At 38.7% G+C, this 12513-nt stretch overlaps 1 protein-coding gene across 1 annotated transcript in view; it reads right to left on the reverse strand.

Moving 5' to 3' along the window:
- SYNE2 (spectrin repeat containing nuclear envelope protein 2) overlaps window positions 1-12513 on the reverse strand; it is a 3814665-nt gene that overhangs the window by 908541 nt on the left and 2893611 nt on the right. Inside the window, exon 100 of the mRNA XM_044073561.1 lies at window positions 10950-11132. Within this exon, the coding sequence (XP_043929496.1) occupies window positions 10950-11132 (183 nt within the window). The remainder of the gene's footprint in view (window positions 1-10949; window positions 11133-12513) is intronic.

Here is a 12513-nt window from a genome sequence, read left to right on the forward strand (position 1 = left end):
ACCAGAGCTGCCCTGAGTTTGGCCTCCTTAGCCAGAGATCTGAAGTCAATCTGAATGAAATCCAAGGCATCCTGTGAATTCTACTGAAAAATAAGTATTTTTATAACATTCTTTGCACTTTTAAATGGTTTGCAACTGTTTTGCTGCCTACTTTAAACTGTCTTTATTGTTTGTGACTGTGTTTTCTGCACTGCCCATTTACAGTACTTGAACAATGTATAGCATAGGCCTAGATTCAGACTCACTGAATCTAGACTATTTGGCATTTTCTGAGCATTAAAGGTAGCCATCTTACATTAAGATGGCCCTCTTGTACCCTTGTGGCAGAAGAGTGTAGTCAAGGACCCATCTGAGCTGGGGATTGTTGGAACAATGGTCAGTCTTGGGTTTTCCTATTGGTTGGATTGTTTGAAAACTGTTTTACTTAGCTGATATTTAAACACAGCATTTGTGCATAGCTGTGCACCATGCAATGGGTGTTAGCAGTGATATGTATAGATGCAAATGCTAAAAAAGTCAAATTTTCCCTAGATAACTGCTAGGGAACACTCCTAAGTTTTCCTGCTTCTCGGTGTGCAATGCACTTGCACACTGCTTCCCAAAGAGCAACCCAGCTATGTTTTTTTGAGGCACCTGCACAGGTTTCTACCCCTAAACCTCCCATAGATTAGCTGATTTTACTAGTTCTACAACAGAACCTAGTCCATCTAGCCCACCCTCCATCACTTGTTACAGAATACACCTGGCATAATGGAAGGTCAGTTTCCCATTGTTTCTGCAGCCATCCTGATTGATATGAGCATCCTGAAGCTATGTAACAATTGCCTCTTGTACACAGACAACCTACTACTCCTAAAACATGCAAATACAATATGTGAGTGACGTATCTATACTACGAATCTGGAATCAATGTTCTCTCTTTCTCACATAACAACAAACCAAATACCAAGCAGGTTGTCCGCACCCACACTCCAACTCCCACACATAAAAAACACACAACACATAAACCCACATATGTGAAGGTACTCACTAGAAATATGCCAAAAGAGCAAAAGCCTCCCAAGTGGAAACCTTCCACACACAATACAGTCCCAACAGCACCCAGTACATGTAATAACTCACGCACCAGTGTCTCACCCCATAAGTCCCAAAGGCAAAACATGCCTACACCAAATGTCTTGATTATGGGTGACTCCACAGTGACAAGAATAAAAACTGGAAAGGTGTGCAGAAAGTCACAAGAACACCAAACAATATAGCACACCACTGTAGAATCAATAAAACTGACCCAAATCACACAAGTTGTCTGAAAAAATAATAGGAAGCACTTTTTACCAGCTTCCTATTATTTTTTCAGACAACTTGTATGATTTGGGTCAGTTTTATTGATTCTCCAGTGGTGTGCTATATTGTTTGGTGTTCTTGTGACTCCACAGTGAGACACACAGACATCCCTCTCACTAGGCTGGACAAGAAGAAGGTGATGGTTAACTGCCTGCCTGGTGCCAGTATCCGCCAAATCATGCAGACATTCAAGTCTCTCAACAAGTACTGTTATGACTCTGTCATAGTCCATGTTGGAGTAAATGACTTCAGACATACCTCACTGGATTACATGAAGAGAGACATGATGGAGCTTTTGATTGTGTGTCCCAGGCAGGTATGTTCCTAGCACTAAAAAGGATTCTTCCCTCATCCAGGATGATGCCACAATACAAACAAAAAAAATGACTGACTTCAACAATTGGCTTAGCTTCTGGTGTCAATCCAGGGGGATCCAGTATCTGACATCCTGGAATGATATGGTTGACAAACCACACTGCTTTGCCAGAGATGGACTTCACCTGTCATCTTGAGGCTTTAGGTTGCTGGCAAAGGTACATGCCTCCCCACAGTGCCTTTTTAGGCAATATCATAACATATCAACAAAATTTCCAATGTAAAAATATCCTCCAGAGCCAAACTCGGGGTTATGCTGCTTAAAGCAAGCAGTCTAAACCAGAAACTGCATTCACTTGAATCACTTCTCACCCTGGAAGATGTTGATGTCTGCACAGTCACACAGACGTGGTTAAAGGACTGAGAGAGTACCCCGGCCATGCAGGGCTACAATGCCTTCCACATTTTCAGACCACACAACAAATGTGAAAAAGACAAGGGAGGAGGAGTATCCATCATCATCAATAAAGACATATACACCTCTAGACTGGTTAAACAGTACGATTCCCTAGAGTTACTCCAAGTCCAACTAACTGTAGGAAAGACCCCCTCCACATCATTGTTAGCTATAGGTCCCCAACCATGAACCATGAAAAACACACAGCCTACCTGGACCTACTTGATTCGCTCTCAGTACAGCCTAATACCCTGGTCATGGCTGACTTTAACTATCCTTCCATCGATTGGGTAACATATATGACCACAGACGCACTCACCCAAAGGTTCCTGGACTTTGTTAATCCAAATGTTCTGGAGCATATAGTCAGTACCCTCACAAGGGGCTCTAACATCCATGACTGGTAAAGTCCAATCATAAATTAGTCTCATTCGAAGTAATGATCATACGTGACCCACCCTCAGGAGTACAAGGATTAAAAAATTTCTCTAAATCAAGCTATAGCCTACTGAGTGATGGCGTCAAAAGTTTACGCCCCCCCCCCTTGCTAACACTAACAGCAATGACCCCTATATTGAGGTGTACTCAAATGTCCTGTATAAACACCTATATATAAATGTATAGACTCAGACATAATGAAATGGATCAAATCAAGATCCTCATGAAAAAATAAGCCACTCTGGTGGACAGCCAGCATAAATAGGTTATACAATAACAGAGAAAAAAACTGCAGTTAAAAAACAAGAGGTAATGGTCCCAGAAAAGGAAGAACACTCTCCAAAGCATAAACAGTTAGATTAGACATCTTGTAAAGTCATATAAAGCTAATCAAGAAACTAAATTAGCATCCCTAGTTAAGGTAAATTACAAAGCATTCTTTAGCTATATCCAAAATCTAAAAGGGAAGGCTAAGCTTTGTGCCAAACTGCTGTAGATGGCACCACTTATACTGAACCTGAGGACATCACCAACCTGCTAACGGACAGGTTTGGTGAAAACTTCACCCCCCTGTCCCCACCAATCATATGCCATAACATACCTATCACCAGTCCTCTGCCTAGTATCTCCAGAGACCAGGTCATAGCTGCACTCACCAAGGCCAAAAACACAGACTCTATGGGATCGGGCAACATCCGGACAACATCCCAGGCTGCCTATTAAATAATCCAGAACAGAAGTTAATAGAATAGTTGAACAACCTTTGCAGTCTCAGCCTAAGCTCTGGCTTTGTCCCAGTTGAGTGGAAAACAGCACCCGTAATCCCCTTGCACATAGGGGGTCCCTCTAACCAACTCAGGGAACTATAGACCCATAAGCCTAACCAGTCTTATCTTCAAGGTCATGGAGAAAATCATCCTGGATCTTAACAAGGATACAGGTGACCTTCAAATTCTTGACCCAACCCAGTTTGGCTTCTTTAAGGGCAGATCTTGCCTACTAAACCTGGTGGACTTCTTTGAGAATGCCACCAATTCCCTGGATGAAGGCAAAACAGTTCACACTGCCTACCTTGATCTAGCCAAGGCCTTTGACATGGTCCCTCACTTGGGCATCATTTAGAAACTCACCTAGCTGGGGATTAACCCTTACATCACTAGACGGATTGCCAACTAGCTCACAAACAGAACACATAGAGTCAAAACTGGGGATACCAACTCTACTAGCAGACCTATTACAAGTAGTGTTCCACAGGGATCTGTTCTAGGGCCCGTACTGTTTGGTATCTATTTTTAAGAAGTCCAGGTGAAAACAGATGGCTTACAGCTTACCAAGTTTGCTGATAACTGCAAACTGGGTGTGATCATCCACTAATCCCCAAAAATGTGAACATATGACAAGTGGGCTTACAAAGACAAATCACTGGTGTCAAAGCCACGGACATAGACTAAACACAAAATAATGAATTATCATCCCCTTCGGCAAAAGAGAAACCTCTCCTAATTACATCATTAATAATATCCCCCTAAGTTCAAACCCAGTGGTGACAGATTTAGGAATGCAAGTTGATAGCAGCCTTAATTTTGATCATAAGGAGTCCACAGTAGTAAGGAAAGTCTTCAACGTTGCACACCTCACAAGCAAGGGTATAGCATCCAAAGCTAAGGAGGTTATACCTGCCTTGTACTCAGCTCTCATTAGACCAATAACAGAGTACAATGATCCCTTCTGTATGTACCTCACCAGACATCTGCAGCAGCTGGAGAGACCTCAGAGGTTTCTCACCAAGGAAATTCAAGGCATACAACACCTGACCTACACGGACAGACTGAAGCCCCTATCACTTTACTCAGTATCATGCAAACTGCTCAGAGGTGAGTTGTGCCTGGCCTACAAAGCAGTCTCAGATCCTACCTTGATGAAGCTGATGCACATCCGCAAATCCAATGGGACAAGATTCACTCACTGTAGGAATTTTAACCTAGCTTGTGATATTAACAGGACATGCTGGAGAGACAGACATGTCTCCCAGAGGTTGCCACTCCTCTGGAACAAACTCCCAATTCATGTAAAACAGACCACCTCAATGACCCTACTTAAGTGTAACTTGGACAACTGGATGGGAAACCATAAACTTACACCAGGGGGTTTCTCTTATGTCCCTATTAGAGGGGGCAGCCAGTGCTGATCTTAGGTTTGCGCACAAACACAGACTATATATCATGGTCCATAAGGGAACAAGGGTATAACATGGCTAGGCTTGTATTGGCCTTAGGGCAAATAGCCTAGTAACCTCTTATGATCCTATGAGCAAGTGACTGATGGAATGTTAATAGGCAGAAAAAAATTGTGTTGTTCAGTTAAAGTAATACCTAAGGAAGGGAATCCATGTGGAGGTAAGACGTTTTTGGAGTATGCCTCAACTCAGGGGAATCTGCTAATGAGATGGTGACAATTTTGTTTTGTATATCAACAACAAAAAAATCAATAAATAAAACAAGATAATGTGTGAGGTTGAAGTGGATGACAGAAAAGTAATAACAGAAGTAAAAGTATAGGAAGGACAAAAAAGATGAAAACAGGTGGCAGAAACATACAAGTGACTGAAGGTAAAAGAGGACTGGGTAATATTTGAGGTTATTTCAGTGTTTGTAGTTGTTTGTTTGTAGGATGCTTCTAGAGAAAATGGAATAGAAAGAGGAGATATTTTATGCAGGAGCGCAGAACCAGGGGCATTGCCATGTGTTATTGATATGTAGTTTGAGCTGTGTTTTTAAGTTCTTATATTTTCTGTCTATGAGGACTGGTGAAGAGTTCCACAGCTTGGATACAGTGTGGAATATAAAGCATTTCCTGCTGTGCTATGTAATTTGGAGGTGTAGCTATTTGTCTTTGGAATGTAGTGGCTTGATGGGACAGTACCACTGGAGAAAACTTATTAGGGAAGAACATTCATCTGTCTATACACCTGGAGGTGTAAAAATTAGATGTAGATGGTTTTGCACATTGACTAATGTTGATGTGACACCCCAATCGCATGTAAAAATGGGAAAAAGGGGGATGATGATGCTTTAACTGGTTTATACAGTAGGTTGTGGGCAAATGTCAGCTGTGTGATATTAAGATGATATAGCAGTTTTAGTCGGTTGAGTTGTTGAATGACTGTGCACTGATGTGATTTGTTGGTGTGCTGATTGCAAATTCTGTAATTTTATTACAAAATTGTTTGCTTTTGAATAGTAATTCTCTTAAGTCAGTCAGTTAGTCTGAGTTTTAGTCAGCAAGAATGGTGGTATTCTTTGATTGGGAGCTTCATTCAGTCTGTGTGTATGTGTCATAGGCTAAACCAGTACATGTATGTTTCTCTGTCTGTATATATACACACACACACTTTTAAATATATATATATATATATATATATATATATATATATATATATATATATATTTATACATACATATAGGTTATGCCATTTTATAAAAACTCAACTTATTGAAACTCAGCTTATTAAAATTTGTTTTAATTAGAATGGCGAAACTAAAAAACACCCTCCCAACTTATATATAACAATTACTCAGCTGCAGTACTGTGAAAGATAGGGAAAAACCCTGGAAATGCACCACCAGCACACTGTGATGAAGCAAACTGTAGTATTATTTATAAAATTAATTCCAGTAATCAATAAATAATCTACACTGTACAATACCATTTTTTTAGTTTTGGTGGGTTAGACAGAATGACTCTTGATGGGCGGCCACGGTGGTTTAGCGGTTAGCGTTGCCACCTCACAGCAAGAGGTTCCCCAGTTCAATTCTCGGCTGGGGTGCCTTCTGTGTGGAGTCTGCATGTCCTCCCTGTGGTCACGTGGGTTTCCTCCGGGTGCTCCGGTTTCCTCCCACATCCCAAAGACATGCTGTAGTTGGATTGGACACTCTAAATTGGCCCTAGGTGTGAGTGTGTGCATGTGCGTGCCTTCTGTGGAAGGTTGGGTGCTGGGCTGGCAACTCAACACTGTAAAACTCCACTGCCAATCATGAGTGGACAGGTGAGCCACTGTGGCGACCCCTAACCGGGAAATGCCGAAAGAAGAAGAAGACAGAATGACTCTCGATAAGCTGAGTTTCAATAAAGTGACACATACACGCACACACACATACACACACATACATACATATACATATATATATATATATATATATATATATATATATATATATGTATATATATATATATATATATATATATATATATATATATATATATATATATATACACACACATACACACACATACCTGTATGTACGTGTATGTATGTATGTGTATATATATATATATATATATATATATATATATATATATATATATATATATATATATATGGGTTCCATTCATAATTTCAAAATACTGAAATCCTGAATTTCAGTATTTCGAAATTATAACACCGAAGCATTGAAATCCCAAAACACCAAAAGCGCGAAATTCAAAATCCCGAAGTACGGAGATTTTGAATTAGCGCTTTTGGTGTTGCTGTGTGTGAATGGTTAGGTGTTAGTTCGAGTACGTATGTATGTGTAAGTGTGTTGGTTAGGGGCTTTATTCGAGTACGTATGTATGTGTAAGTGTGTTGGTTAGGGGCTTTACTGTATGTTAGTGTGTGTTGTGACTGTGATGTGTGTGTGCGAGGGACTGTGAAATGTGTGATTGTGAGTTACCTTTGTGTGTCTGATTGTGCAATCTCGGAGTTAGTATATATAAGTGGGGGGGGTGAAGCCCCCCACATGGGTGGTGCAAGGGGACTTTCCCCCCTGCGTATATGTGGTCTAGGTTTGTCTATGTGCTTGTGGGGGGAAGTTGTGTGCATGTTTATGTGTGTGCTCTGTGTGTAGTGTAGGTTCGGGATTTTGAGTTTCTCGATTATGGGTTTTTGGGATTTGAAGGTTTCGGCTATGTAATTTCGAAATACTGAAATTCGGGATTTCAGTATTTTGAGATTTCATAGTGAACCCATATATCCATATACACATGTATATATATATATATATATATATATATATATATATATATGTATATATACATATATATATATATATATATATATATGTATATACATACATACAGATATATATATATATATATATACATATATATATATATATATATATGTATACACACACACACACACACACACACACACACACACACACACACACACACACACATGCACACACACACATATGGGACTACTTTAACTGCACAATGTCAAAACAAATTTATCAAAATTATTAATGTCGACTTCACATGTGCTGGGAATTTATCTCAGTAGATGCAAAACTTAAAAAAAAAAACACAAAGAAAGCATCACTTAAGGTGGGGGCTATGCCCCCCAGACCCCCTGCTAACTATATATTCTAACTCTGAGATTTTAAAACTTTAAAAAATACAAAGAAAGCATTGTTTTTTCACAGGGGGGCAAGCCCCCCTGCACTATACATGTGAAGGGCTGTGCACGCCCCCTGCTAATTATATATTAGAACTCTGAGACTGCACAATTCCCAGGGAAAAGAGTATATTCCCCTACCAGGGGACTCAGTCTTGCATGCCTGATGACCATCTCTTTAGTTGACCAAACTGTATCTATCAATTAAACAGATGTCGAAATAAGTACTGTTTTCGACAAATTTACCGGGACCCATATATATACATATACACACACACACACACACACACATATATATATATATATATATATATATATATATATATATATATATATATATATACACACACACATACGCACACACACACACACACACACACACACACACACACAAGTTATATGGTAAAAGGCCAACTGCCTGATCGCTGACTCATTTAAAGTAGCTTTAATCAAAACTGCCCAGCTCATTGAATTAAACACCAGGGAGTTCTGTGCAGTGGTTACGCCTCTTGTACTTCATGTGTTTGACACCCTTACTTAAATATAAAGACACCAGGGTCACATCACTAATGAGAAAACAACTACTTTTGTGGAGTTGTCCCTGTTTATGTGTGGATGAGTGGGGAATTAATAACATGTCCAGTTATTTAGACAGGGTCATACCACTTGCTCCATACTCTCAATAGCAGCAGTTCTATTGGGACTTTTGTTATACACCCGAACCTCTCACCTCACAGTTGATGTGTGCATTGCAAAAATGGGACTTGCAATGTCTGGCCCATGGGTGCAGGCATGCTTCAATGCACCCACCATTTTGGGATACAGGACTACCTTTTTTCCTTGCAAGAGGGAATACTTGCTGTGATCTAGAGTCTACAGTAACACCTGGCTTTGAGTTAGCAGCGTTAGGGACGTAACAGTAATCCTCCTCCTGAGGTGGACAAGTCAGTATCTACTGCTCACTCCTACTTCCCTTGGCTGACTATTCAGCACCTGGGCCACTAATCAAACCTGGAACACCAGAGCTGTAGTCAAGGTTTTCTATTTCTGCACTCCTGAGCCAGCTGTTTGTCAAACCATTATACACTGAGTATGAAAACACCAAGCAATTTTGCTGACATTACTTTCTCATATAGTGATTTATATGAAACAGCTTATGGCTACACAGTTTTCTGAAGGGATGGAGGTAATGGAATTGCCTTTTGAAAGAATAATAACTTTAGAATGACAACTGGTTCACTCCTGCTTAGAAAGACCAGAGTTTGGTCTTAGTTTTAATATGTAATCTCAGAATTTGAAGCTCTAGTAAATCAAAGCTAGACTGCAGTTTGGCATTGATGGTGGTGACTGCATTATGAGCAAGAAGGGCTGTGGGACAATCAACAGGCTGAACAAGTCTTGTTTCTTTACAGTGGCAAAACATTTCACGTGACAAAGACAGCAAAAAGGAGCTTCACTATTACAAAGCCAGTAACAGAGAGTGGTTGAAAGACAGCTTCTGAAACGTTTACTGGTAATGAGAAAGGCCTGTACTACTTATGGTCAGAAGAGTTAAATGATCAATACTGCTGAATGATTTGAGCAGTTGCAAAAAATATCCAGCAATTTAGCCATGAACTAGTGGTCATGAATGTACTTGGAAATATCCATTAGGTCTGTATCAGTGCCATGGTTAAGCCTAGATACAAGTTATTAATTCAATACAGAATCACGTATACAAACAGTAAGATGAGCATTATGCATCTCAGTTTATGTATTACTCTGATCTGATCAAAGCACTAACATTTAATTTTATCACACCCCTCTCTTAACCCATACATTGATCTTAGATTCCCAGGGCCCTCTCAATTGTACCATTCCATCATTACGACAACTTAAAAAACAAAGTTCTCATTACTTACCCTGAGGTCATCATAACATATTTACATTTTGTTTCTTTGTAGGTAATAACATTCAATTTGGAAGTTCAATACAACATAAATCACATGAAAAAATATTGCTGTATGGTTTAAAAAAATAAGCTTTAAACAGCTTTAGCCTGATATATTTTTAAAGCAAACAGCAGCATCAAAACTTAAGATTCAAAAGAGGAGTAAGGTGAAACAGGATCTATCTTATTAACAAAGTAAGAGCAAATATAAATATTTTTACCTCTTCAAATATTTTCTTTTTTACTTTTCTTATACTAATTTTAAAATAAATGGGATCACTTATTCAGATTTATACAATGATTTGTGCTTAGAAACCACCTAAACAAACTGAAATATGTATCTTTTTCATTGTGCTTGTTGGTAATTAACTTTACTAACCTCATGTAACCCTGACTCTTTGTTTCATTTCTGCTAATTTAGACCACAGAAAATGTTTTTATACTGCCTATCATTCACTTATATTACAACATCCAGAAGCCAGCTTAACAATCGTTCTAACCTCTGTATACCCACACAGGAGCTAAATTTTCAAAAACTCATTTACCAGAATATCAGTTTGCCAAAAACTATGATCTTGGGGCTGGTACATAAAATCAAATGAGGAGGGCAGAGTTGTCTGACTGAAGTGTCTATGCACCTGGTAACTGGTATATCTTTTGGTGTGGTGTGGTTCTAGTGGTAGACCTTGGGATGCATTAATAACCCCCACTCCCATCCCACCCCGCCAAACATAAAATTATATCACTACAACATCCCCATGGAATAGGACTCTCCATCTGCTACTTATTTTGAACAAAGGTCAGGAAAGTTATTCTAGTACTACTAAAAACTGCACTTAGTAACAGAGAAAACAAAATCACATTACTCACAGTAAACCTGTGAATGCAGCTTTATAAGGTTTAAGGGTGCACAAAAGAGTTTAAACAGCCTCCAGAAAACTTCAGTGTAAGGCATTTTTGTATCATGAGCCCAAAAGTAAGAAACAGTGCTTTGGAGGTAATAAAATCAAGAAATAAATATATCTTACTTGGTGAAACTTTTCCCGGATTGTTGGAAGCTGTTTATGTATTTCTGCCCACTGCTGATCAAACTCTGCTAGCTGTGATCGAAGTAATGCTGTGTCAGCTTGTTTCAGGCGCTGCAGTTGGTTGCCTATGTTTATGACGGATGTCTTTAGGGAAGACTTGTTATCCACTTCTTTCTCATATTCCTTAAAAATATTACAATTCATTGAGTTTTGAGAAACAATGATAACAAAAGGGTACAGTAAAGTATAAAATGCATACTAAAGTCTAAATCCATGCTGTACAAAATCAAGCTCATACGTGTCTACCATAAAACAATACAGATGCAGTTGGCAACATCCATTAGGTATGTATCAGTGACAACGTTAGGCCTGAAACCATGCTATGAATTCAGGCAGCAGACCTTTATTTTAAAAGATCATCTAATACTAGATGATGACTGTTCATAAACCCCATAAACTTTTCCCTGTTATTCTTAAGTGAATGACGTAATACATAACTGATGTAGAATGCCAAAAGTAAAAGGGATACAGAACCTGGTGTCCTACTTTGAAAGAAACCTGCAAATCATTCAAGAGGAAGGGAAGATGACAAGGGTACCTGCTGAATGAGACTTGTCTGAAGATGCATATTCAGATACACAGCATTGTAACAGCTTTCATTTTCAACTAATACTATATAGCAAAGTTATCTTTGTCAACATAACACAGTGATAGTTATCTCCTTAACTGATTTACTCGGTGCTTTGGGGGTTGTATTCTAATTTCCAATGAGTGCATACTGAGCTTTTTGACACAATTAATTCCTCACATTTCATATAAATGTTTGTATCTCTAGAGCCATAAGGGTTAAAAAAGAAAAATGGCACAACTATTCAGCACAAATAAATCTTTACAACGGTAGTGGTCATTAGACAATAGATCTTAAACTGTTTTTATAAGTCATAATAAACAAAGTAAATATTAACTGTGTAATATTTTGTAAACAGCTTACAACGGCTCACTAACCACTCAAATTAGGCAGATAATTGTCAGCTGCATTTTGTTTGTCCATCTGTGAGAGGCTGTGCGGTTCTGTTGCTACTTGGTAGTTGAGATAGTTAGCAAAACATGATATTCATGACAATATAAATTGTATATGAAAAATTAACAGCTCCTAAATGATACTAGACGGAGGTCAGATATCAGAGTAGTTGTATTGCCCATCATATAAGCATTAAGATGAAATCTTTCATTGGAATTATTAAAGCAAATATGAACAGGCTATACTGGATGCCTAAAGGCATCAACAGGTTGTAACTACAGCAACATCTGACATAATCAATAAGCTGTAATGATATAGCAATATAAGAAAGTTATATTTTTCAATACAGCAGAGATATATAACTGCTATATTCCTGTGTTATAGTTAAGAAAATAACTAAGTTATATAAAAATAGGGAAACGGGGGTTGTGGATGGATGAATCTTCTTCATTATAACACAGCAATATAATGACATTATCTTGCTGAAGGCTGAAGAAAGAACACCATGAGGTAAATGTTATGGATGATTAAGGATTGTATTTC

The sequence above is a fragment of the Protopterus annectens genome, chromosome 6.part0 (assembly GCF_019279795.1).
Source record: "Protopterus annectens isolate FY-2018-M chromosome 6.part0, PAN1.0, whole genome shotgun sequence".
NCBI lineage: Eukaryota > Metazoa > Chordata > Ceratodontiformes > Protopteridae > Protopterus > Protopterus annectens.